The 26,937-nt window shown below is 45.3% G+C and overlaps 10 protein-coding genes across 10 annotated transcripts; 6 read left to right on the top strand and 4 right to left on the bottom strand.

Annotated features, from left to right (window-relative positions):
- Positions 1-1,029: 1,029 nt before the first annotated feature.
- On the top strand, positions 1,030-2,403 carry Aspvir_007935 (uncharacterized protein; the record flags this gene model as incomplete). Its single annotated transcript, XM_043271111.1, has 2 exons — positions 1,030-1,041; positions 1,105-2,403. 2 exons carry the CDS (start codon positions 1,030-1,032, stop codon positions 2,401-2,403), a joined length of 1,311 nt encoding a protein of 436 aa, XP_043127046.1.
- A 1,155-nt stretch (positions 2,404-3,558) lies between these two features.
- Aspvir_007936 (uncharacterized protein) lies at positions 3,559-5,383 on the bottom strand (the record flags this gene model as incomplete). Its single annotated transcript, XM_043271112.1, has 8 exons — positions 3,559-3,689; positions 3,755-3,925; positions 3,983-4,080; positions 4,135-4,265; positions 4,320-4,457; positions 4,513-4,810; positions 4,885-4,942; positions 4,990-5,383. 8 exons carry the CDS (start codon positions 5,381-5,383, stop codon positions 3,559-3,561), a joined length of 1,419 nt encoding a protein of 472 aa, XP_043127047.1.
- A 7,713-nt stretch (positions 5,384-13,096) lies between these two features.
- Aspvir_007937 (uncharacterized protein) lies at positions 13,097-13,855 on the top strand (the record flags this gene model as incomplete). The annotated part of the gene is made up of 1 exon (XM_043271113.1): positions 13,097-13,855. One exon carries the CDS (start codon positions 13,097-13,099, stop codon positions 13,853-13,855), a length of 759 nt encoding a protein of 252 aa, XP_043127048.1.
- Positions 13,856-14,094: 239 nt separating this feature from the next.
- On the top strand, positions 14,095-16,077 carry Aspvir_007938 (fungal specific transcription factor domain-containing protein; the record flags this gene model as incomplete). Its single annotated transcript, XM_043271114.1, has 5 exons — positions 14,095-14,141; positions 14,224-14,332; positions 14,392-15,012; positions 15,063-15,787; positions 15,840-16,077. 5 exons carry the CDS (start codon positions 14,095-14,097, stop codon positions 16,075-16,077), a joined length of 1,740 nt encoding a protein of 579 aa, XP_043127049.1.
- A 520-nt stretch (positions 16,078-16,597) lies between these two features.
- Aspvir_007939 (uncharacterized protein) lies at positions 16,598-18,010 on the top strand (the record flags this gene model as incomplete). Its single annotated transcript, XM_043271115.1, has 1 exon — positions 16,598-18,010. The coding sequence occupies one exon, from the start codon at positions 16,598-16,600 to the stop codon at positions 18,008-18,010; it is 1,413 nt and encodes a 470-aa protein (XP_043127050.1).
- Positions 18,011-18,276: 266 nt separating this feature from the next.
- On the bottom strand, positions 18,277-18,738 carry Aspvir_007940 (Pfs, NACHT, and Ankyrin domain protein; the record flags this gene model as incomplete). Its single annotated transcript, XM_043271116.1, has 1 exon — positions 18,277-18,738. The coding sequence occupies one exon, from the start codon at positions 18,736-18,738 to the stop codon at positions 18,277-18,279; it is 462 nt and encodes a 153-aa protein (XP_043127051.1).
- Positions 18,739-20,937: 2,199 nt separating this feature from the next.
- Aspvir_007941 (uncharacterized protein) lies at positions 20,938-21,388 on the top strand (the record flags this gene model as incomplete). Its single annotated transcript, XM_043271117.1, has 2 exons — positions 20,938-20,973; positions 21,026-21,388. The coding sequence occupies 2 exons, from the start codon at positions 20,938-20,940 to the stop codon at positions 21,386-21,388; spliced, it is 399 nt and encodes a 132-aa protein (XP_043127052.1).
- Positions 21,389-22,175: 787 nt separating this feature from the next.
- On the top strand, positions 22,176-23,202 carry Aspvir_007942 (thiamine pyrophosphokinase-related protein; the record flags this gene model as incomplete). Its single annotated transcript, XM_043271118.1, has 2 exons — positions 22,176-22,207; positions 22,272-23,202. The coding sequence occupies 2 exons, from the start codon at positions 22,176-22,178 to the stop codon at positions 23,200-23,202; spliced, it is 963 nt and encodes a 320-aa protein (XP_043127053.1).
- A 1,485-nt stretch (positions 23,203-24,687) lies between these two features.
- Aspvir_007943 (GNAT family N-acetyltransferase) lies at positions 24,688-25,311 on the bottom strand (the record flags this gene model as incomplete). The annotated part of the gene is made up of 1 exon (XM_043271119.1): positions 24,688-25,311. The coding sequence occupies one exon, from the start codon at positions 25,309-25,311 to the stop codon at positions 24,688-24,690; it is 624 nt and encodes a 207-aa protein (XP_043127054.1).
- A 737-nt stretch (positions 25,312-26,048) lies between these two features.
- Aspvir_007944 (uncharacterized protein) lies at positions 26,049-26,898 on the bottom strand (the record flags this gene model as incomplete). Its single annotated transcript, XM_043271120.1, has 5 exons — positions 26,049-26,412; positions 26,461-26,491; positions 26,543-26,645; positions 26,695-26,766; positions 26,824-26,898. 5 exons carry the CDS (start codon positions 26,896-26,898, stop codon positions 26,049-26,051), a joined length of 645 nt encoding a protein of 214 aa, XP_043127055.1.
- Positions 26,899-26,937: the final 39 nt, after the last annotated feature.

Genomic DNA, 26,937 nt, shown 5'->3' on the forward strand with positions numbered 1-26,937 from the left:
CTATCCAGCTCGTGGACATACGGATCTTTATACCTTAGAGAAGTCTACTCTAGAATCTAGAAAGCCATGATCTGCTGTCAATTAGCGCTTTAATTTTGAGCGAAGTACCTGGCGCGCGCGTAGAAACGATAAAACACATGATTGTTTTGCTAGTGCCTGATATACTCGCATTCATTGGCATCCCGTTCGACTTCTTAGCCGTCCCGTTATCTCAAGACCTATTTTAAGCCCAACAATCTTGCGATAGGAGCTGGCTTTTTGGATGGTGCAAAACCTCCTCCGACGAGACTTACCAAAATATCAGTCGAGTCGCTGCCTACGACTTGATGTTTGGCGGTTAGGGATCGCATCCCTGAAGAAGGAGGCGTCTATCTCTTTTGATGCTGTACTAACACACGATGGACGGGATATCTTATGCATCTGCTGCAGCTTCCACTGTGAGATGATGTTCATTTGAAGGCAATCTTCTAATCATGTTTTATACGCTAATAGTAGATGGCTGATCACTCTATCGGACTCGGTCCGAGCAAGGCATTCCTCGTAGTACATGGGACAAACATCATTCTTAGATGAAGCCTTCCTACTGTCATGGAGTCTCACAGACTGTCTGTATTTCCAAACATAACACAAGGCTGATAGGGCTAGGGCAGGGATGGATATTAATGGAATACCACAGGCTCACAGCCACGGGTCAAATGGACGGGCTCCGTGCATGGCGGTAAATTAGTGCGCAACAGGCAAAGGAGGCACAGCAAACCAGTGGATGACAGTGAAAGTGTCAAGACAATTTAGCGCTGACTTTATTATTGAAGGCCCAATATGGAGACGAGTGACGACCATGCATGGAAAAAGCGCCAGCAAGCGCCCAGTGACGATGATCCCTGCCGTATTACATAAGGCGCCTAAAGTACGAAGTCATATGCCTCTCTCCTGCATCTAACAAGCACCTCTTCCTTTTTCTCCCCTCCGACAGCATTCATGTATGTCCTTACCTGAAACTTGATCTCGAGGAAACTTTACGGCGTCAATATGGAAGACTTAGTAAGGCCCATGATGAAAGGTCTCTCGGAAACTCAAAATAAAATTATCTAACCCAGGTAACAGAACCGGCCAACGTTCGAAGGTTTACCAGTGGAATTGCAGATTTCTATCTTATTCAATGTCGATGACCTGGATTCCCTTCGATCGCTTGTATTTGCATCACCAACATATCACCGAGCATATCAGCTCGTGAGACAAGAACTCCTCTACGTGCTTCTACAGAGCTCTTACGATGGACTTGTAGACATCGCAGATGCATTAGCTGCCGTTCGGTCCAGAGGCTTATACGCCGTCAAGCCATCGAATCGCGCAAAGATTATTGCCTTATTGGACAGACGACGACGAAGTGACGAAATCCGCCGCCTTGGATTAACTTCATGGCCATTTCCAGACGAACCTGCTGATATTGAGGAGACAATTCAACTACTGCATCTCCATAGAATGGCAACATTTCTCCTCGACGATTACACCAGGACAGCAGCTTGTCCTGAGTGGATAGACTTGGAGAAATGGAAGAATGAAATTTTACCCCTTACCATATCCAGAACGGAGCAAAGACGCTTTCTTCGAGCATTCTATCGGATGCAGATTTATGGCAACATATTCGGTCCTATTGAACTTCCCCTGGGTGCAGAAAACGTCGAAGAAGAAAATGAGTGGTTTGAAAGTAGTGGCGGCCGGACGCCTGCTTTCACGGATGAAGAAGCGTGGCGTCTATTCTTCGGACCCATGGCGCCATGGGAAGTCGAAGAATTCAGCTGTTTCTGGCGGCATTGTTATTATCGATGGGAAGAGCCATACCTTGAAATATCAAAAAGCCTTGCGGCTTATGCGGCTAATGGTGTGATCTGGTTCAGCGATCTTCCTCCCGAAGAGCGGCCCCCTCTAAATCGCCTTGGATTGGACGTTGACCATCTGCATATTCACCAAGCTGACCAGAGGGAAACTTTGGCCTACATGGTACCATTCCTTGTGAAGATGCTTCGTGAACAGGATTTTAGAACTCGCCGCGACTTGCTTCTCGCCAACACGGTTATTCTTCACCATGAGTTTGCTGAATATTGGCCCAAACCGAGTTGGGAAGAAGTCGGAGCGTTGCCTCTTCTGTACCCTGCCGATAGATTCAACTTTGGCACAGATGTCAGTGGTCTCAAGGCATACTTGGAGACGCTGCCTCCGCACGAGCGGCCTAACGTCGCCTGGACGCAGCGGTGGCTCGATGTGGAGCTGGAGTATCCTCAGGTCTTTGAGGATATGTACTCGTATGCCCCGTACTCCCATTGTTGGAATTGGGGATATGCTATTTGGGACGATGAAAGGCTCATTGAATGGGGCGCCATGGATCATCTCGAACTCCCGTGACACGTCGACTAGACACCTCGATTATTATTGCATTGTTGGTCAAGCAAGTCAGGATATTCATGGTTATGTTTATACGCGCCTGAGACTTTCAACACCTTGATGACTGTCCAAGAGACAACTCCAGCGTCTAATATAGCTCTAAAGTTCAGATTCACCGCTCACGAAACCACCATATAAAGACATACATAAAGCATAGTACGTAAGATCATAGAAGCATAAACCCAATCATAAGAGACCTTCAGTTTCACCACCCCAAGGATTCAGCAACCACCACCACCACCGCCACCTCCTCCACAACTGGCAGTGCTGCCGGCTGCCCCTGCTGCCACAGCGGCCACGATTCCATGGTTACGGCGCCTTTTCCGTCCGTTTCGGTGTTTCGCGCTATCATAGCCGTAATTGTAGTTGTAATTGTTTGAACCAGGGTAGTAGTGTCCGGGGTGGTTGGACCGTCGAGGAGGAGTATATTTCTCGTCGTCGTACTTGGATGAACCGAAGCACATTCTGAGCGTGTAGATATTTGGCACGCTTGTCTTTGAAGGATTGCTTGAGTGGATTTGCTCAATGAGTACGTAAAATCTCGGGTTTAACTGATTGGTTTGTATTTCGGTATATACCTATTGACTGGTATACGAGGTTCGCTGTTCTGCTATAGCTCCGAGATGCATGTCCGGGGCAGACTCGTTGCGATTTATTATTTATCGTGACGCAAGTATTTCATCGACCAGGCAGAGGTTATATTGTTTCTTCTACAAGGCTGAATGATCTGCACGTTACGGTCCCTATATCATTATCTGCTGCTTCAATAAGCTGACAGTACATTATTGGGGTAGCATTGATCGACACCCTGCCACCTACGATGCTGGCCTGATTTTATTCCGGGGCTGTGCAGACGCCCGAGGCCCCCGGCCCCCCATTCTTTACTATGGCCTCATGTCGATCGCAAGGCTGAAGTGAGGCCCTGCGTGATTAATAATAAAGACTATTGATTAGGCGAACAATTTATATGAACAAATGCTCAAAGTCTTAACAAATCACAGCCACGCAGGGATCATCTCCGCTTGCGAATACAAATATGCACAACTCTAGGCTACTGCTATCCTCAGTCCAAACTCGACCATGGAATATCCTGCTGCTTCTAGTTTGACCAGCAAGTTAAGAAGGGCCTTGGGACCAGATGTCCGACGGAATTGGAGGGGGATGAGAGCAAATAGCATCGAATTCAGCCGGGTCTCGGAGACGGGCAGTCGGGGTGTTATTAGCGAAGAGTTCGACAAGGGTCGTGCCTGCAGAGTGGTTTCAGCATGCGGACACTGGTTTAGAGAGAGACAACAAAGCATAGGGACCATACCGTTCGGATTGTACATCGGCCAACCCATCTTCCTTGATAGTCCATCCCTCGGAGACTTGATGAATGCTGCCCACGCTTTTTGGAGGTAATCGCTGGCGGCCACTTCGTACCACTGCGGCTTCTTGTGAGGCTGGAGATGCCTGTATGACCCTAAAGAAAGTGCAATATCCGCTGTGACACATTTGTTGTGAGTGAGACGCATTTATACTACAGGGATATATAACCGACCTTGATGGTAAGGTCCTAGCCATGGGAAGAATGTCACTGTTGGGAAGACTCCCAGGTAGCGATACCGCCACACTGGAACATGATGCTTCGCGCGGAATCTGGATCTTCGTTAGCAGCCTATACCTGTGGCACAGTTGCCAGGTCTATCTTACAAGGCTTCTTGGGACATGGGACAATTGAAATATGTGGTTGTGAGGATGTCCGAAAGGGTCTTGTTGACGCCCTTTTCAGACCAGTTCAGAACCCCATCACCTTCATTATTGGTGATGCCCATCAGGACAGGCTGTCACACACCAAGTTAGGAATTGACATATACGAGGACCGATGAGACACTCACCACATTCGCAAAAGAGCCAGCCGAGCCTAGACGGCTATATTCTTCTGCAGCATCGTTATCAATCATCGGGGCCCCTCCAGTCGTACCGAACTTTGACCGTAAGGTTGGAAAGCGCTCTGTGCAGAATCGGCGCAGGGACTGATTTCATGCAACTTAGCTCCTTCGTTCTGTTTGTAGCATTTCTGCATCCGACTCTCTCTGCTGCCTGAATGAACACAAAATCGTCCTGGGGCCCGACATATTCTGGAACCGCGCTCTGCAAGATCAGACCTTGCACGATCGGGTCATCTTTGAATGCATAGGTCAGCAATGCAGCAGAGTCTGCACCTGCAGATTGGCCACCAAGTGAGATTCTGGCTGGATCGCCACTGAATGCAGCGAGGTTCTCGCGCAGCCATTCCAATGCAGCTCGCTGGTCTCGAATACCAAGATTCTGCTGGTCGATTGGAATCGCGGGGGAGTTGGGAAATCCGAACACGTTGAGACGGTAACTACTGGATTGTGAGCACTCTAAACATATCCAATGGAAAAGAAGCATGATGGGTTGGGTAGAAGGTGTACGAACTTCAAAGTGACAACGATGATATCGGGCTGGTTCGCGACGAGGCCGGTAGGGTTAAATACTAAGGTAGGTAAGCATGAGTGATATTCAATCTTGCAAAGGACCTACATGGAACACTGGAGCCTCCCTCATTGAAGGCACCTCCATACAACCAGACAAAAACTGGCAGCAATTTGGATTTTGGGCGTGCTCGTGGTGCGAAGATGTTCAGTGACAAGCAGTCCTCCGACTCGGGGGTAGTTGCTGCTAGGTTGTCTCCCAGCACGGTCTTATACCGAAACTGATAGCACACAGGACCGAATTGAGTTGCATTGACGATTGTATGTTCGTCACCGGTGTCCAGAGGCTGTGGAGGGCGGAATCGAAGATCGCCTATGGGAGGGTTGGCATATGGGATCCCAAGATAGGCATCTACTTTGTCATGCACTCGGACACCATGGAATATTCCTTGTCGGGTCCTGGCTGCAATATCTGGCAGAGCCTCGAGAGTAGCAGCGAGCATGCTGAGAACTGTTAAACAATGGATTGTCTTCATATTGCACCTGATTCCTCAGCCTGGATATTTTTAGAAGATACTACGACGCAGAACAAGTTCAATTCATATTCAGTAAACCAAACTGTTTCTGCCATTTTTGGAGTATGAGTAGTACGGAGACCCTTTGATGCTTCTACCAAATGCGAACTAAATGCGAGTGCGAACCGAGAGAGAGCGAATACGAACAAAGCCCACTCGAGACCCGCGAGAACCATTGAAACGGTGCTCCACCTCTCTTTGACCGTCTGGTTGCAATCGGTTTCCTGTTAGTCATCTCTAGGCAGCCACATGCAGATTGTACCGTCCATATGTTGCCGACGGTGAGCTCTGAAGAAGCTACACATGCAAGGAACCCTACAAGCTTCTGCCATCCTGACTAACGCAGACGTTAACCCCCGCAATGGAACCAAATTACCTGGTATCTGCCATGAAAAATGCGAATCCTGTGACAGGATGGTGGCTTGGACGGCAGGATGCAAATTTTACCACAGCATCAACACAGCATTCAAGGACAGAAATGTCAAGACCAAAGAGACGAATTCGTCCCCACAATAAATCCCGACGAGGGTGTTTGAACTGCAAAATCCGGAGAGTGAAAGTAAGACAGTCGCCGAAGTTGCTCCTCGTTGCGTCCAACAGACTAACCCAACAGCAGTGTCCGGAGGACCATCCTGCTTGCGAGAATTGCCGGGGAAAGGGCTTGGTCTGCGTATACCCGCCTGGGCTACAGAACGACCTTCAGCACCTTGGAGATCCAGCGCGGGATGTCTCAAACCAACTGGCATATCTGCAGCCCCGAAGACAAGCTGCAGAGTTTACCAATCAATCAATCAATCAATCAAGATTCTATTAACCTGATGTAGCCTATCTATTGAAGCAATTAGCTATGCAGGCGCTTCGCCAAATGAAGCAGGAATCTAGTAACCAAACACCTATCCATAAAGCCCACAAATGCAGAGAAGACATAAGAAATTAGCATATAGCCACATCAAAAGCAGATTATACAACTAAAGCAGCCTGCCACCTAGCCACATCTCCCCTGCACCATCTAGCGCGATACCTATCCCACCTCATTCCATGTAGTCATTCCAAACATAGTGCAATTCCATGCCTAGGAAGACCCTTCCTAGGCAGCTGCTTAGTGGTCTATCTAACCATTATCTCCCATATCTATTCCAGAGCCTCATAGGAGGCTTCCTCATTCCTAGTCCTGCTCTGATGGCTCCCCTAGTTCTGCATAACAGAACTAGCCAAGCAGGCCTGTGTGATGCATAAATTTAGTGATGTAGCAGATTGCCTATAGGTCAGATATAAGCATATTATAATCTAATAGTTTTCCCCAGAGTCCCTCTACATTATATAGCTTAGCCATCATCTCCCTGCAGGCCTCTGCATGCAGTAAGCATTATAGGAGAATATGCTTAGAGGTCTAAGACCCCTCTCCACAGCTACACCAGTCTGAGTCACAGGCATTAATCTTAAAAAGGAAGTATTATAGACTAATCTGCATAGTCTACATCTAGATGATAATCAATATATGCAGCTTTAGTAGGCCTTTATAGAGCCCTAGATTCTTCTTATAGGGGGCCTTAATCAGTCACTATATTAGCTTAGCCCCCTTCTCTATTTCCCACTATTTCTTCTAATATTACTAGATTTATTAGTAGACAGCCCATTTAGCCGCCATGGTGAGCTAGATGATTAGTTATTCTAGTTACCCTACTAAGCTTAATTTAATCTTACTACCTTATATAGCTGCCTCCTTTACTACCTTATCTACAGCCTTATTCCCCACCACACCTACATGGGCGGGGATCTAGTGTATCTTAATATTCTCTAGAGGTAGCCTACATATCCCTAGGGCCTGTATACTTCTATATATAGTGTGTAGAATATATTAGCTAGAGGGGTAATATAGGCTCTAGACTACCTAAATAGCAGCCTAGCTATTAGTAAAGAGGGTGAGTAAATAGGGGCTTAGTTCTATAGCTATATCCATTACTATATAGATTCCATCTAGCTCAGCAGTGTACACAGTTAAGTCTACCTCTGTGCCCAGGTGGTTCTAGTAGATCTGTTAGTTACAGAGGTAGATAGCTGAGGCACCTATACAGCCCTAGTAGCTACTGCCATTAGTATAGATAATCATATACTAGTCATCTACCTCTTTATATATCTTATTATGGGTTATTAGTGCAGCTTCATAGTCCTTAATTATGTAATAGAGGGGTGGCTCCTATAGGGGGAGTATATATACTATCTATATTTCTTATTCTTCTAGGTATCTTAGGGTGGGGGCTAGCAGGCCACCTTACCTCCTAAGTACCTCTAGCAGAGTAAGGCTACTCTACTACATCTCTCTAGTTACTTATTACTTCCTAGTGAGTCCCCACAGACATGCAAAATATAGCTCTATCTAGATTTAAATAGCAGTTTCCTTAATAATCTACTACATCTATAGGCAGATTAGTAGTAGGTATAATTCTATATTTAGTACAGCTATAGCAGTCCCTTAGAAGATACTACTAATCAGAATAGCCACACACTTCTGAATCTTAGTGAATTTATTAATAATCTTATTTTATTCCCCTGCTAGGATTAGCCTATTAGTAGGGCTGAACCATGCTACTACCCTATACAGGAGCTGTAGAATAACTATACTATAATAGATTATATATATAGCCTCTATTAAGGCACCCTAGGTTAATCTAGTAATACTTTATAGTGCCTCCAGGCTGCTATTCACGCGGTTAATCACCTTGGTCCAGTAGGTATTAAAGGAAAGGGTTTTATTAAGCTAGATACTAAGGTATCTAGCTAATTTAGTGAGTTGAATAGTAGTTTCCCTATGGTGGATAGGCATTTAATCATAGCCCTTATATTCACCTAGTTCCTAGATATTAGTAGGGCCTGTTGGGGTCAGCTTATAATAGGGGGTTTTAGGTTTCTTTGGGTTAGTGAAGTAAATTAGTTCAAACTTATTAAGGGTGAATCTAATGGCATACCTATCAGCCTAGCAGCCTGCCTTTTCTAGGTACTTCTCCAGGACTGCAACATTCTAGGTATAGTTCTAGCTAATAGTAAGCATACAGAAGTTATCTATCTAGCTAATTAATATTATCTTTACACTGCTAAGCCTGTAGACCAGTGTTTAGATTAGTAGAGTATTAAAAATTAGGAAAAGAATAGGTAATAGGGGGCTGCCTTATAAAATTCTAGTAAGGGTTATAAATAGCTTACTTAGGAATCTAGGTAGCTGTAGGCAGGTATAGTAGTTTAATAGGAAGGATTATAGCTAGTTAGCAATCCATCCTAACTACATGATTCAGATGTTATGCACTAATTATTAGAGGGAGATGTTATTAAATATGCTAGAGATATCTAGAAGGAGTATGCTGACTTTCTAGCCATACCCCCAGGCGCAGTAGATTATATCAAGGATTAGTTAGATAGCATGGTTAATAGAGATGCCTTTCTAGCTGCCTAGGTGCCCCTTTAGGAGCAGATCATGTTCCTCTAGGGCCTAGGACATATATAATACAATGATTAACTCTAGGACCTTGCCCAGGGTATTAAGCAGGGTGATAGGGCAGTATAATTTAGGAAGGCAGAAGTCCCAGGGGGTGGCCTTACACAGGATGACTATTATTAATATCTAGAAGTGCTAGGGGTTATATCTAACTTAGATATAGGTATTAAATAGGGTCTTAAGCACTTAGATAAATATTAGAACTGCTATCAGGGCATGCTAGATCTTATTAGAGATGGCATCTAGCCTAGGCACTTTATCTAGGGGCGCCTACCTAATAGCTTTAGTAATCTCCTAGTTATTAATCTTAGGGAAGATAATATTATATAATTAGTTATATATTCTACCTTTAATATCTAAGAGGTCTGCAGCTAGCAGTGCTAGGAAGAAGGTCTTATAGAGTAGGTTAGCTTTCTACTTAGCTATCTCTATAATATAATCTCTATAGTGAAGGGTAGGGATGACATCTGTCTAGCTATCTCCCTAGTAGTTCTAGGCCTACTTAGTAATGCACCATATGCCCTGGGGGCCTTAATCAACTATCTATTATACATGTTTATAATAGCTGCACTACAGGGATCAGGAGATAACCTTCCCTTTCTAGTTATAGGCCTTAGTGTACGCAGTCCAGTCATTATTAGTATATATGCTAGTATAGATTTATTAGCAGAGACATACTAGCTTAACCATCTTAGTGTATTCAGGCATCTAGTCAGGGTTAGCCTACTTAGAGGGGCAGGCCCACAGCATAGAATAGGTAATAGCTTACTAGATAACTTTAACAAGGTAGTTAGTAGTATCATTAATCTAATAGGGGGTTTCAAGGTTCCTAATCCACCTATATAGGTTAAGATTAGAGAATATAAATACATAGAGCTTCTATGCATCCATAGCCTTCTAGTTATAGTATTTAGGGGCCTGCGGCAGGGGTGTTATAATATTAAAAAGTAGGCAAATTAGTAGGTAGTTAGAATTAGTATAGATATTAGGGGCTACCTCACAGGCTATAAGGCAGGCTATCAGGTCTATAGATCTAAATATTAGATTAATAGTTAATTAGTGGCCCTACTCATCACAGGTAGTAGTGCCTGGTTCTATCTATAGATCTAGGAGTTAGATATTAATTAGTTCTAATAGTTTATTAGACCTAGGGTTAGTATGGTGGACGTGGTCACCACCCTAGGCTGGGTGGTGGAGGTTAAAATCTCCTAGAAGCAGGCAGCTACTATCCTACCAGTCTAGAACCTACTCCAGGAGGTTAAGAGTATTAGTTTAGATATCAGTATCCAGGCATAGATTATAGATATTATATAGGTAGAGTGTTCTAGTATTATAGTATAGCTTAAGCTCCTAGTAGTCCTATAAGTAGGCTATATACTTCTATTTAGTAGGGTCTATCTAGTAAGAGATATAGAGGTAGACCCAGGTATAGCTACTAGTTTCTATTACCTTAGAGTAGAGTAGCTAGTGAGTTACTTAAGCAGAATAGTAGGTGGTATCTTAGTATAGGTTATCCTATAGTTCCTAGATAGTAATAATATCTACTTTTAGGACCTCTGGGTTGTGCAAAAACTAAGCTATTACTATATTCTTAGAGCAGTGCACATTATATTACAGAATTTAGAATGTTCTATTTATAGGTATGGTGTGGAGTGTTCTATATACTCTTTTAATAGCTGCTAGTGAACTAGGGCATCCCTATAGAGAAGTTAACCTAGGGGTCCTTCTCTAGCTATAAGGGGCTATTAACCCCCTATTTCTACTTCTTCTTCTTCTTAGCCTGGGTGCTAGAGTTAGTGTTAGTGTCCTTATCTTACAGGACTAAGCTAGGCTGCCAGTCACTCTTAGAGGTATTAGAGAGCTTAGTAAGGCTATTCTCATCATTAGCAGCAGCATTATTATCCTAGTATATATTAAGGTAGGACCCATGCACAGTAGTGGTCCATTAGTTCTATAGCAGCTTTAGGGGGTGGTCATCATTCCTATTAATCAGGTTTAGTAGATTAATATCATTCAGGCAGTCCATAATTTAAGCAGAGCAGTAAGAGATAGTAGAGCTAGTTTAATTTATTAGGGCCTTCCTAGGCGCCATCAGGGCTTTAGGGTATAGCTCTAGGGGGGTAAATAAGATGCTATCAACATCCTAATCTAACATAGATATCAGGGATAATGTTAAGGTAGGCGCCTGACCACAGGGTGGCTACTTATAAGATAGCTCTAATCTTGCCTTCTTAGGCCCCTTAGATGGTCTAGTAGCCTTTTTTACTATAGTAGTACCCTTAATGCCCTTAGGTTCCTCTATTTACATGGGGGAGCCCTCTACTAAAGTGTCTAGGGTGGATACCAGGGGGGAGGCACTTAGTATAGTAGTAGAATCTAAGCTACTACTCTTAGAATCTCTTTAGAAGTCTTATAAGTAGGGTGGAATATAGTAATATTACTAGTAATAGTAGAAAGCTACCTATATCTTATCTACCTCTTCTATATACTTCTTACATCCTTTAGACTAGGCAGTATATACACCCCTATAGTTAGTATACTTTCTTAACTCCTAGCTAGTGGCCTGCTAGAGCAGGTAGTTATAGGTCTTATAACTACCTATATAGAGGCTATAGATAGTTTTATTAGAATAGATACTTTCTATATAGCTATATTACTGATAGTTAAAGCACTAGTAGATATAAGTAGACTGGTTATATAAGACTATAATTAGGATAGTAGAATCCTAGATAGTTTCCTTATTAATAGCTTTATTAGCAGCCTAGGGGGTAGAAAACTTAATTACTAGGATAGAAGACTTCTTATTAGTAGGCTAGTTTATAAGCTAGGTAATATAGATAATCTTTATTAAATTATCTTATATAAAATAGTTTATAGCTAGTAACTAGTTAGTAACTTACTTAGCCTCCTTAGGGTCTACTAGATTACTAATTAATTTAACCTAGATATTATAAACTACTATACCCTAAGTTAGCAGGTAGATAATAGTCCCCTAGTAGAATAATTTAGCCTAGCTAGGGTAGTAGCATGTAATCTCTACTTACTAAGTAATTTATAGGCTAAGGCTTAAATTACCTAACTTAAGCTAGTAGGTAGCTATAAATTTAATAGATATAAAGATAGCTACTATAGTCTCCTTTAAGGCCTTTATATAGGTCTTCTTAGCCTTATTCTTTATCTCTACTATCTTTAGGTACTAGAACATGCTTACTATACTAGTATCTAGTAGTTTAATAATAACCTTATAGTCCTTACTTAGTTCTAAGAGGGTAGCCCTAGGACTGCTTAAGAAGCTATAGAAGGAGATTATATAGCCTAGGGGGGGTGCCCCTGCAGTAGTAGCTATATATAATTAAATCTTAGTAGATATAGGAATAGATTAAGTAGTTAGAATATACTAGGTAGAGATAGTATTCTTCTTAATATTAAGAGTAATCTACTAATCTTATAGAGGTTAGTAACTACCTTTCTCTAGTTATTACTTAGGGGGTTTTTAAAGACCTCCTTAATAATAGTATATATATTAGTAATTAGCTTAATAAGAGGCTTTAGAATTCCTTAATTATAAATCTTTAGATGGTTCAAATAGACACTTATATTATAGTGAAGGTCTAGGATATAATTATATAGAGTTTTCTATGGCCCCTTTTCACTACTATAGGAGGCTATTAGGGGCGGCTACCCTGGCTTTAATAATAATATAGTAATTAAGACTCTATAAGATTAGGATTAATTAAAAGTGGTCGTCGTCATGAGAAATTAGGCAAATTTTAGGGTTAAAAGACATTAATTTAGGTAAGAAATTTCAAAAATTTGTTCTGCGTCAAAGTTGTTGTTTTTTTTTTTTCACAGAGTTTACCATTGCTGATATGTCTCTCCTCCAACACTTCATCACCGACGCTCATCCACACCTGCCGGTAGGTAATGATGATGTCTATAGGCGAGCGCTTCCGGCGCTTACGTATAAAGTAAGGCCCGTGTGGAAAATGACGAACCTAGAATCTGCTTGCTGATACTTGGACCAGCATGAATATGTGATGCACGCCATTCTTGCTCTTTCCTCCTCACATCTAGCACTTCTAACCTGATCCGCACTCCCTGTTGAGGCCTTGAGACATCGCCAACGGGCGCTCCGAGGACTAATTCAAGCAATGTCCCAAGCGCCAGCCGAGGCCAGCGACGCTGACGCAATGTTGGCAGCTTGCTATATGTTGACCTTTCAGTCCTCGTACATGCTTGATGGCCTTTCTGATTATATCATGATGCTCCGAGGTTGCGGCTTAGTGACCGGATTGATGCGACAACGGAACCTGCATGGATCTTTCTCGATCGATGCAAATTCGCATATAAAACACATGGAAGCACAATTTGGCCGGTTCCCTACAATCGATAGTCGGATTGCCTCGGACGGTATTCGCTCACTGAGTCTTGTGAAACCTCTGTTAAAGCAGCCAGTCGAAGAAATCTTCTACCAGCTTTTATTTGACGTCCTCGTTCCTCTCGAACAGGCGGCCCCCTGCATGGCTTATGTCCATTTCACCCACATCATCAACGAGTTTATCGCTTTGCCTCAATCCGAGGTCCACCATCTCCTTGATCCTGAGAATCAGATTTCGCAGGTGTTAATGGCTCATTTCCTCGTCATACTGGCCATCCTTTCCCCGATAACGTCGTTGGAAGCAACTAGTCGACTTTGCAATGTTCCAATGGCGGGAATGTTGTCCTGGGTTGCCAATATATGTATGCAGATGTCTGGGAAAAAGGCCGAACGATACCTTACGTCGCCGAAAAGTGTGGTAGAAACAATCCGTGCTAACACCAGCCGAACGGGTGTGTTGGTTGATGACCTTCTGGTCTTGATTTTGAACTCCCCAGATAGACTCCTCCTATCACAACATGATATAGCCTGATAGACATAAATTTGTGCTGATATTTGTCTCGGTCTTGACATTTCCGGCTTACTCAGCACCTCGGGCTTAGACGTGGCAGACTCGGAGGCTCGGGCGTTGTTCCCAAATTCAACCTTGAAGCCATGCCATGAAAGCATCCTCAGCCCCCCTTTCGGCATAGCTGCTCGCTTAATTAGATCTTACTGCCGACACACCTGCCATTCGGGCCAGCTAGATGGGCAGCACCGCCCCTGCGCCTTATGGAGGCCGACTGCGAAGTGCCTGTGACCGGTGCCGACAGCGGAAGGTTCGTAGAGGACACGTGACAGCTCGGGAATAGAGAGAATGCTTCAAACTAATCACCATCGCTCGATTTCCAATCCTCACAGATTCGTTGTGATAGAGCCAAACCGGCCTGCGAGGCTTGTCATTTTGCCTCCACTCCTTGTATATTTACTCCGCTACCGATCCAGCCGCGGAAATCGGTCCGCGAGTAAGGTTGGCCCCTTCCACAGGCATGTGATATCAATCCGGATTGACACTCCATGATCAGACAGTTGCAAGACACTAGAGCTGAAGTTCGCCGATTGGAAGAGGCCTTGAGAGCGGAGAGGGGTTCCCGTCAGAGTTCCAGTCCCAGTCTCCAGCAATCTCCCGGGCTCGTCAATGATCTCTTCGATTCTCGTGGCTTCGACGTGACGTTGAAAGCTTTTCGGTGGCACCTTGCATACTGCACGCCTGGGTTCGCTGCGTCAATTCAGACCGATCCCACGTTCGACCTGGAGGAGCTGTTCGACCGGGTGGCGGATACATTCGACTTGCAGTTCCGCACAAAACCTGCCCGAGTAGTCTTGCCAAAATGGCCTCCATACCGCCTGATCGAGTCCTCTCTGGAATACTTTAAGAGTAACAGATTGTACTCAATCCATCCGGTTGTTGACATCGATGCACTGGGCTGTCTACTGGACACTTCCGATCTCGATGACTCCGGGACTGCGACTATGGCCGACTGGGCCTGTTTAGCAGCCTTGACGGCAATGATTACTAGAATTCGTCGGCAAGAGCCTGCATTTGCTGATGCGGATCCCGATGCTTACGTGCAAGCAGTGCTTTCCGTGTTACCACAGTTGATAATGGAACATACAAACGTCCGAGCTCTGGAAGCTTTGATTATCCTCGTAAGTCAATACTCTGCCAAGTTGTCCCATCCCCGCGTCTGATATCAAAGGCACTCTATATCGCCCCTTTGGGTCAACCGCAAACAGCAGAAACACTACTCGCTATGGCTGTGCGTATCCTCTTCAATCTGGGGGCACACAAAGCTAAGGCGACTTATGAAACTGCTGCCCAGAAGCATCAACATCAGCACTTGCGGGCTCTGTTCTGGACCTTTTATGCCGTGGATAAAGAAATGTCGCTTCGAAAATGTCAACCGCCGATGATCAATGACGCTGACTGCGACTTGACTCTACCCGATAAGTATGTTGCACAGTCGTCTGAGCACCAGTTCTTCACGTCTGAGTTGTCACCCAAAGAGCTGCTCTATCCCTCGGATCTACGTCTCGCTATGCTCAAATCAAAGGTGTATCATTTGCTCTATTTTGAGCAAAGTTTGAGCCATTCAAGAGCCAGACGACTTCAGCTCATCCGCGAACTAGACCAGGAATTGACTGACCTGAAGGCGCATTTTCCCGCTGCTTGTAAGCCTGATGCCGTTGTGAGCGGAAACGTGCCAAATTACCTTATCCATGATCTCAGTTTACGGGGCGTGAATGTGCATCTCGAGTACTACCACTGTCTTTCTAAGATTCACGGTGCGAGCGCCATCGGCACCCCGGTTCTGCAGAGTCTGTCTCCTCCATCTACAAGTATGGAGTTATGTTATCAGGCGGCACGATCCACTTTGATATATCTGCGTCGAATTCGCCATTTGATCTTCCCTGAAACATTCTGGTAAGCGGCAGCATTGACTAATGGTTCCAGTAGTTCTGACGTACCCTTACAGGATATATGCGCAAATCCTTCTGACCTCAAGTATTTCACTCTACATTCGCATACTATCGGCTCCCAAACAGTGCGGAGTCAGTGATGATATGCAGCTCCTAGAGAGCACAATCGATGTATTTCACCAGCTAAATTATGTCAAACCAAGCAAGCGTTTTCCGCCCTTCGTTATCATTGAAGCTTTCATCCAAAAATTGACATTTCTGGCCGAGCAATCTCTGTTGGAAGCTGCGGACTAAGACCATGCCGTCCATGTTGCTGAAACATTGTGCGATGGGCGTCTGAGTGTTATCAACCTGCAATCGCCTACAAAATAGGGCGGATGTAGGATGCCTCTTGCGCCCATCCGTACAAGGTACCTGGGATATTGGGATCATACCTTCGAATCTTCCATTTATGATGCTTTTAGTCATGATCACTGTGATCAATAATATATGCAAAGCGATCACATGATATGAGGTGCATCAGAACAGCAGTCATGTGATCATATCATGTCAACAACTGCCCTCAGAAAAAGGAGAACTGCTCATACTCTTCGGGGCCATATTTGACAACAAGCGAGTCCTCTTCTGTTCAAATATTCGAATTGATAAGGCTTCCCAAAGGCCATATATTGAACGTATGGATTTTGATGACATTCAACTTCGGCAGTTCAACTCTCTCAAACAAGAGTGGATCAGGCTGTGTTCCACCTCATCAAAGGGAATTTGTGACCTAGCAAATCGTTACCGAAAACGCGATGACTGCTTGCTCCGGTCAATGCACTCTGGCTCATTCAATTTCAGTCTAAGATTGCATTGGGAAGATGGTGGCGAGGACTGGCTGATTCGGTTTCCGTTGCCAGGAAAATCGATGTTCCCAGACGAGAAAGTCCACAGAGAGGCCGTACTCATGGAATTCATCGGTAGCAGGACCCAGATTCCCGTCCCCCGTGTCATTGCTTATGGAGCAGCGCACGAGAATCCTACTGGTCTTGGGCCCTTCATCATCATGACCTGGATTGAAGGTAGGAAAATGTCAGAGATTCTTCGAAAAGACAGGCCAGGGAAGGAAGATATTTTGAACCCCGACATTGACCCCCGAACGTTGGGGCTACTTTATAGCCAGATGGCAGAGATACTACTGGAGCTCTGGAACCTCAACTTCGATAGCATCGGTTGTCTAGGTCAAGACAAACAAAGTGGGCAGTATATGGTTGATGGCCCGCCTTTGACATTGGAAGTCAACGAGCTCATGCGGACCTGCGGGTTGGGAAACCGCACTCCGTCAGGCGTATATCACAGCTCTACCGATTATATTGCATCGTTGTTGCAACTGCAGTCAACTCACCTGAGGGAACAACGGAATAGCGTGTATGATTTCGAAGATTGCCGGGAGAAGTATGCTTGTCGCCATCTGATGAAAGCTATAGCCTTGGATTTCATTTCCCAGGAAGATAATCACGGACCTTTTAAGTTGTTCTGCGACGACTTCGGACCTGGCAATGTACTTGTGGATGACTCTCTCCACGTCACGGGAGTTATTGACTGGGAGTTTTGCTATACAGCTCCCATTCAATTCGCCGGTGGTATTCCATCGTGGCTCCTTCTTCAACGGCCTCATCGAATTATTAATGAACTTGGTGCTGCCGGCTTTCTCGATATGTTTCTCCCCAGAGCAGAGGTTTTTCTGAACTGTTTGGAACAGAAGGAGGGAATCACTGGGGCTAACCCTGAGGACAGACTTTCAGCACGTATGCGAAAATCAATCGAAGACAGGAGCGCCTGGTTTATTCTTGCCGCACGGATGGTATCATCCGTTGACATGATCTATTGGGAGTTACTCGATGAATTCTGCTGGGGAACGCGATCATCCATTGCAGAGAGGATCCACACCGTCACCACAATTCCCGAAAAGCATAAAGAGCGCGAGAGGTTCGTGCGTCTCAAAGTTCGCCAGCTTCAGGAATACTATACCGAGCTGGGTGAAGAAACAACAGTCGAATATGAGGAAGAGAGGTTTACAAAACCAGAGGAAACTTTCGACCATGGGACAGACTGTGCTAAATTGTCTTCTTCACGCTCTGTTACAGCCCTGGGTACAGGAAGCCATGTCTCTCTACCGCTTTGTATTGGTTTCTTTTCACTGGGCTGCGCGGTTGGCCTTTTAGCAAAGAGATTTATCGTCAGGTGACAGTCTACTTCAATTAACATTCGCATGCATGCTGGCATGGAGAGTATGTCCTTAGCAAATATTCACTGGTTTATACAGCAGGGTTAAAGTCCCTTATTCATTATATCAGAGAATCCATTTACCTCGTTGCACACGCATTTTCTACATGTATTGACCCTCGCTTCTCTAGCTGTACTATGTAGAAATGGCTTCAAAACCACGTTGGCAGAGACATTGTCTGGTATACATATATAGTAGTAATTCATGTTGCCTTTGGCCGAAGTTTTTCATGCAATACAGGGGCGACTTGAATTCTTCAAACAATTGAATGATTTATCCCATCGAACATTACTTCCAGGGTAGCCTTGCGGCCACATGCGAGTCTGTTCTTCTGCATAATCGAGGGGCGTCTTGTTTAGGTTGATGTTAGCCAAATCGGGATTCTTTAATTTGAACTCCTCAGGGTTCGCATCATATTCTTCTTCAAGCTTCGCCAACTTCCGCTTATTAGAACGTCGCACCAAGAGTTCGCCATACTCCCAAGGGCCATCCAAACGACCCTTCTCCTTCCGACAATAATTAACCGCATCAAGAGGATTCTTCGCCTTCATCGGCTCGCAATGCGCACGCTGACCAAGGACATCCTTGGCCTTCTTCAACGAAGTATTTTTGTCAAGAAATTGACAAACACCCTGGTAATGACAAGTTTTCAACTCCCCTTCCTTGAGTTGATAAAGAAGATACTGCATCTTTGTCTTATCAAACACAAGACATTCCATAGGATTGTTAATAGTGAATACCCACCAAGTCGCCTTAACACACGGCATCTTAAAGACTTAAAAGAACTTTCGCACCACGTGACAAAGGGAGCGAAAAAAGGGTAGCCCAAAGTAATATCCGAGATCACTTACCAATGGCTCTTAGCTACCCTTATATAATCAACTGGGCAACAAGCCCACGGCGGGGGGTAATACTATGCTCCCGTTGGTCGCCCCCCCGCCTTTTGGCATTCTCTGCCAAGAATTACTGTATGTAGTAATTTACTCAGTCTCACAGTCTCATGCCAAGAATAGCCTGTTCCGGAAGCGGTCAATCTCTGACCGCCTTTTTATCAACGGCAATACAGTCTCAATACAAGCGACTGCCCCTTACCGGGAGTAACCCGCCAACCGCGAGCGGCCCCTCCCGCAATACCTGCGGGTCCCTCCGTATCCAAATTTCCCCCAAAGGGGAAATAAAGTCGAGTCTCAAGTCTCAACTTTTTGGAGCAAAAGCGAGAGTGTTCTGCTGCGCCTCAGTCGATAGAAGTATAATAACTCAGGATACAGGTATAGATGCAGGAAACAAGACGCAAAGAATTTTATGACTTCTCCATAGAGCATTCAAGTTTATACATTGTAACAGTTCTTCCTTTCCAGATGGCATTGTCACCAGAAGCCATCATTGCTATGATAGCTCTTTTTGTTGCGTGTATTCCAGGGTTACGATTCATCATCAACTCTTACCAGACGAAGTACAGACAGCAAGATGGAATCCAGAACACAAGCCACTCACAGGCTGCGACATCCCATCCTATTGTCCAGCCTCCTGAGCTACTCCAGGCCTCTAATGTAGTCTCCAACATAGGTAAAGTCATTTATTTCATTTACTCGGATTTCTTCTTTCTGACCTCAATCTACTCCGCAGATCAAGCTCATAGTCGCCCTGAGATTCCCGAACGTCCCCAGATTGATGCTCCTCCGTCTGGAGCCTCTCCGATGGACCGGGCCTCCCGCCGTCCCGAGCCCCACCTCCATCAGCTATTTCCATTTCTCGAGTCCCTGTCCGTTTGGCTAAGGAGACCCGACACTGCAATACAACCAGCTCAACTTGAAGCTGGGTTTTATTGGGTCCGCGGGGTGAGTCACTCGGATACTCCCGATTTTTTTTGGTCCTTTGCTAATCACAACCTTGGCGGTTTCTAGGACCTTAACACGGTCAATCTCGAGAATCAGCGCTTGATCGACCCGGATGCTAATAGTATTGACGACAATTATTGACCGGAATGCATATAATCCTGGCTTCATGGATGGAATCGGATTTACAATGGGTTTGGAGCATGCTGCAAACGTTATGGCAAGCAATCCATGGTTAGTTATGGTGCCGGATGTCCTCGTGGTTTGTTGGAGTTATAGACTTAGATTACTTTATTCTTATTTCTGATCTTTTTTTTGGATTCGTTTTGTTTTTTATGGAATTGTATAAACCTTGTCATGTGTGCCCTGCCCCTGCGTTCTGTGCATCTACTGAACCCAGCAGGCTATCACGTGATTTGCGTAAAATTCTTGGTCATACCTTCGTATTCGTGTAACAACCAGAAAGGTGCTCCCGTCCCTGATAACTGGTGCAACAAAGCATACACTTGGGCTAAGGACTATAAAGCTGGATCTGTTTTAAGACGGAGGAAGTAAGTAACGATGTATCCTAACGTTACCAGTCCCTATGGTATTGGGATGAGGGGCCATCAAGTGACTCGGCAATGTTAGAGAGCAAGACATGGCCTATCCCTCAACCTCACATAACTCTAATCCATTTAACCGGTAAATCGCAGTAGTAAAAGGCGAATAAAACTGGGAGCCATAAAACTTATATATATAGGCAATGCTAGATCGGCATCTCCCCAGAGAACGAACTACATTCTTCACGCATTGTAACATTGTACCCTCAATATAGCCATAAAACTCTCGACACTCCGTGCCGTAGCACAGTCCGTGCATTGTCTTCTCCCATGATCTGCTCTTCCTACCCCATTAGAGCAGTCCACGGCATCTAAACCTGCATTCGTTCTTGCTGGAGACTCAACTATGCCGCAAAAGTATTACATATGCTTATGATACTAGTTTGGGCACAATGACCAGAAGTCAACGTCTGGAGTCTCCATCTCGCAGTTTACGGCAAACCTGGAGAAAATGGTAGCCGATGTCCGGTCCGCGGGGGGATCCCCAGTAAGTAACAAGTCCGCGTACGTGTGCGATTTCTACTAACGTAAAACCCAAGATACTGGTGACTTCTCTGAGCCGTCGAAGCTTCGACTCTTCAGGCCATGTGATTCCCTCGCTGGCGAACGTCTTTGCTGCAACCAAGGCCGTCGCAAAGGCTACAAACTGCGAATATGTGGATCTGAACAAAGCGTCAACCGACTATCTGAACAGCATCGGCGCAGAAAAAGCAGCAACGTACAATCTCTCGCCCAAGGATTATACGCATCTGAATAATCATGGAATGACCCTCTTTGGTAATATGATGGGTTGGCTCTTGCAGACCACTATTACCGACAGCTCGAAGATTGCGCCTTATATTCACCCGCGGAGTGACATGGTAGTGGCTATTGAAGATGGCAACTACATATATCCTTCCTGAATGACGCAGGCGATTGAAACCATGGTTAGCCTTGTTAGTGACAAGGTCGTAAAATGTTACAAGTCTGATGCTCCATGGGACCAATATTCTTAGCCACCTCTGTCACGGGTAATGCCACGGATTTTGTATTCTTCGGAAAGCTGAGATCTTCAAGAATGTGCTTGATAATATAACCAGTGGTTTCCGGAGTCACTAAAACAGTGATAGGCTTTGACATTTTGGAAGTGAGAACTATTTCCTCTGTTTAATAATATTGTTGAAGCCCTTTATCTTAATGAGCATTCCCATTGATCTTTTTATCTTCATTGTCCTAACATCAGAACAATATACATACAAAGGTCATGACTAAGAGCCTAGTAGATCATCCTCCGTGATTAAACGTACAAACTGAGACCTCACAGCCACACGCCAACTGTAATTATATTACTGCAGTTGCTTCGAAGATTAGGCAGGTTGGGACTCCAAGCGACCGAAATATAAACAAATAAGCTTTCGGCTGTTGCCTGACCTGTTCCATGGACGATGAGATAAAGTTCCCCTATGTCAAGCGACTCAAGCCAACCCCTTTTTTGAACATCTGCTATCTGCTTTGTTCCTCCGCCTTTGGCTAGTCCTTTGTACACCAGACGACAGGTACAGATTAGGTAATCTTTCATGGTAGTGAGATCAAATAACCAATAGTCCATGTAGAAAGATAAGACTGGAGACACGTAGCAACACCCGGAGTAAGCCAACCACATTCTTCCACCTAGAACATCCCCCGATCGGATCTACAGAACATGCCACCATGTCGAAAACCCTCTTTGACATTGTCTCTGAGTTAGATAAGCATGTATCCCTACAGCTCTCGCACATTCAATGCATAAATACTAATACATCGTAGCTTCCCATACTACGAGGATGAACCAGCCCGCTTCACAGAAACACTCAACTCCTACCATGCATTCAAAGTACAAGGCATCGATGCAACTCTCGGATACGTCCAAAACACACTTGTACAGAGCATCTCATGGCCAAAGGAGCATTGGATAATCGACTCCGGGGCAATTATCCTACTGAACCCACCAGGCAATGCATCGTCCACACGCACTCAAATCATTCATGACTCAATCAACAGGATGATTGAAGCCGGATACAAGGATATCCTAAAAGGCTGGCGCAACGAGCGATTCCCAGTCTACGGACCCGGCGGCGACATGATTCTGGAGATTGAACGTTCCGCGAGCGCCCTATTCGGCATTGTAACGAGCGGCGTGCAGATGCTCTGCTACGTCAAAGATGCAAAAGGCATTCGCCTCTGGATCGCCAAGCGCTCGATGCAGAAACAGACCTATCCGGGTATGTTGGATTGCACTGCCGCCGGGGCCCTGAGTGCGGGAGAGTCGCCGCGAAGTGCGATGATCCTCGAGGCTACAGAGGAGGCGTCTATCGAGCGCGAGATCATCGAGAATGGCATGAGATACGTCGGGGCTATCTCGTATTTTCACATGAAAGGCTCGTCTATTGCTTTGAGCGAGGGCGCCTCAACGGCCGTTCTGTTACCCGAGGTCGAATACCTATATGAGCTTCAGCTAGACGAAGGTATTGTTCCCCGGCCGAAGGATTCGGAGGTGGAAGACTTTCGGCTTTGGAATGTGGACCAGGTGCTTGTCGCCTTGGGCAGGGGAATGTTTAAACCGAATAGTGCGGTTGTGGTCATCGACTTTTTTATTCGCCATGGCGTCATATCACCAGAGACAGAGCCAATGTATGAAGAGATTATAAGAAGACTGCATCGGCGGCTACCGTTTCCTACTGCAGTCTGGTCGATATAATCATGCACATAGCTTGATACCTTATTATCCGAGCCAGTGGAAAGATGGCGGGCAAACCAAATTCATGTATGCTACACTTAGGCTATTATTTGCATCTCAGATTCAGATACCAACCGGTCGAGGTTCGTATTCCTGAATATTATTATACTCGAGACAGCGTTTTGTGTTGTCAGGGATCTCTCCTCAGACTCGGGAATATTATACTAGATTCTCGCTCAATACATGTCTCCAGAATATGGATGCTGGATAACAGCCCTACAGGCCATCGGAATGCAAGAGGTGGGGGGGGTCAGTTAGCGTTAGTTGAAGGGGTCGGTTAAGTACCTGGCATGGCCCTATCTGTTTTCATCCTACTATGATCAATTCCGAGGCAGCAACCATTTCGTGAAATCTGTTCTCTTCCTTTCTCGGATTTAATCAGATGGATGCAGATAAACAACCTTCTACATCAATTCCTTACTCTTCCTCCTCAGCAGTCCCTTCACAGCGGATCAGGACTCTTAAGAGCATTGTACAAAACCCATTGAGGTAAGTACAGTTCTATATACAGTGAACTAGGATATGAGGAGCTGAATTTTTAGTCTAATTTTGATCGTGCTGTTCACTACGCTTGTATGATGGGTGTGGAGTTACATGGGGTGGCCTAATGGAGGAGACTTGGCCCTGTCACTTAATACTCTCTTGCTGCTTCTTTATTATGTCATATCACAACATGTTGATGAGCTCTAAGGAAATGATGGGTTGTGTCACAAAAAAGGTTTGTTTACCTCCTTGGAGATGTACTGCCTACTCCATACAATCTATATATCTTTTCTTCTAACTATAAACCAAGTATTAATGTGCTAGGTAGCATTACCAAGAAAGTTTCAAGTCTTGGAGCCAGCAAATCAACCAGTAGCAACTGGCAGTCTCTTGTGTCCGCTGAATACTCATGATATTCTGAAAAAGCCAGACTAGTATAAATCCGATTCTTCCAGTGCATAGCCTTTAAGTACTTAAGGTACCACATCGGTAGCTCCAGGTCTCGTCTGATGTCTCATGTTTTCTTCGCGCCAAGCCTAAATATTTGTACAAAGCGGCCAGAATGAATTTTTGAGCACTACTCCGTACTCCGTACCTCCGATGTGATCAAGACACAATTGATGGGGTCATCCAGTCAGGGCTCCAGTCTGAAATCATCGGAGAGTTGACGAGAATGGAGGGTCCACGGTAGTTTTGCGAGGCTGGGGCCGCAGACGATGGCCACTTTGGTCTTGCTGGAGCAGCATAAACGGGGCATATCGTGCGTTTACGGGTGGTGAGCAGGAGTAGCGAAAAGGTAGTGCTTTCGATCAACACAAGAATTTGACATTTCCTTATCGATCTGTTATGCTCACTGTCTCCTGCTCACGCCGGGTAGCATTGGATGGATCACCATTGTAAGAGTAGGAAGGCGACATTTAGTCTTGGTAAATTCAAGCAGTCATTTAGCACTTGGCAAAGACTTTAGAGTATGCACACTCTAGTGGAATAACAAGCAGTAGGTCTCAGTAGTCGAAACCGCTCGCTATTCCGTAAAGGAGGAGTCATCCACGGAAGCTGGTAGTCCCCGTAGGCAACCTCGACAGAATCAAATCCACACTTTCTGAGAACACTGGCCGAAGCTTTATTTTCCGTGTCGCACCAGGCCTCGAGAACATCGAACTCAGGCCGGCCTTGCCAGAACACTTCCTTAAAAGCCGTTAAGGCTTCGGTGGCAAATCCCAGACCCCATGTATCGCGATGAAAGATGAACCCAAGTTCAGGCACTGGGTCGGATTTCCAGGTCCCAATCCACCCCAGGAACGCTCCAGGAGTTATGTAGCCGCTAGAGAGCCGCGAGTGCTCTCCCTTCTGCTTCAGAGACTCCATGATATCGGAATCCAAATCTTGACGGAGTAACACAGCGTAGTTCTCGCCAGTCGGATTGAGCTCAGGCAAGAGCTCAGCCATCCATTCTTTAGCAGCCTCTAAAGTATTGCAGGGGCCGTGGCTGCTCCATTTCGTAGCCTCTGGGTCCTTCCACATTGAGAAGTAACCACGCAAATGGTCTTCTGTCAAGCGGACCAACTCTAGTCGAGATGTTTGCATTGTGAATATCAACCTATATCACTGGGAAAACAAATTCTAGAGTACAATGAGTAACACTTCTAAGAGAAGGGGAAAGGTGGCATTTAAACCGGCGATAGTACTCAGTTGCTGAAAGAGTCGGCGTCCGAAATGGGAAAGGGCCAATAGTGGCGGTGCTGAACAATAATCATAACTGACTCGATAATAATGACTGGGACCCTCGGGCAGACTGGTTCGATGTTGGAATAATTTACATATTAAATTTAGTATTCGAGACCCCTACGGTATGAGCATTCGATATCAATACTATGCAATGATATATCTCTAGTATACAAGAATGATAGCTCAATGGTTTATTCATTTTATGATCGCATCCTTTTGGAAATAGGGGCCATAGGTAATACAAGCAGGTGACAGTAGCAAATTTGTTTTGGCTGTTTTGTACATTCATTCCGCCGTAGGTTGCCCTTTGTTGTACTTACTCCACTGTTGCATGTGGGCACGTCCACTGCCTAGTTAGAAACAACTTTCAGTTTGACTTTTGTAAGCCTTCTGCGCGGTCTCTCTGAGGAACGCCTTGACGTCGGCTTGGACGAGCTCGTGCTCCCTGCGGGCCCATTCTTCCCACAGGGCAGCAAGATTCCCGTTCCACACTTTGAGACAATGGCCCAAGTCGGCCAATTTAAGCAATAACATACAGGCTATTCACTTACAACGGCCCTCTCTCCGCGGAGAAGGACGGCCGAACGAAATTATGCTTACACCACCATACCAGCCACCACCGCACCCACCAGCATCATCGGCGCTACTGTCCTGCCTGCGACATTCCCAAAAACCGTTGTGCTCGTGGCAGAAGTACCTGCTACCGTCGCACCTGTAGTAGAACCCGTCGTTTTGTTCGTTGTAGCAGCTGTAGCAGTCGCAGCGGTGCCAGTAGGGAAAGGTCCCGTCCCTGCCACAGTCAAGGTAGCAGACAGGATTTCCCTAATCTCGGTTCCAGGGAGAACATATGTCCTATCATGAGTCACGGTGTGAGAGCGAATGTGATATGACTGGCTGTACGAGCAAGTGGCGGTGGTCGGTATGGGCGAGCCAGTAAAGGTGCACCCGGTGCTTGTAAAGCTAGAATCATCAGCGCCGTAGCAGGATTATTCCCACGGTAGGACTTACTACCCATAGTCGCTCATGATGAAGTCGTAGGCTGCGTGATCTGGTCAGTCATGTCCGTTGTCCGGGTACATCGAAGACCTACAGCTGGGAGCAGCGATAAATGTCGCATCTGGATCAAACCTGATACAGGCCGTTTCGTCACTTGCTGGAGGGCAATTGATTGCGTACGTCGTCGTGTCCCCGTTCTTGAGTGGTGATCAGAAATAGGACAGTCCATGGCGTCAGTAAACATACTTCACCTATCACGCGTCCCTCATAATCCTGCCAGTAGTTCCCAGAACTTGCAAAGCCTACCCATGGCATGGTCTGCTTGGTATGAACATCATCAATACAGTTTATGGAAATTATGCGTGATGCACTTACTAGGACAAATTCCGCCAGACTGAGCTTGACACAGCCCAGCGGGACTAATAATGACAGCGTGTACATGAACCGCATTCTGGGCAGGCTGACCTGGAGGTAAAGATATCTGAGCTC

This window comes from Aspergillus viridinutans, assembly GCF_018404265.1.
Source record: "Aspergillus viridinutans IFM 47045 DNA, scaffold_6, whole genome shotgun sequence".
In the NCBI taxonomy this organism is placed as follows: domain Eukaryota; kingdom Fungi; phylum Ascomycota; class Eurotiomycetes; order Eurotiales; family Aspergillaceae; genus Aspergillus; species Aspergillus viridinutans.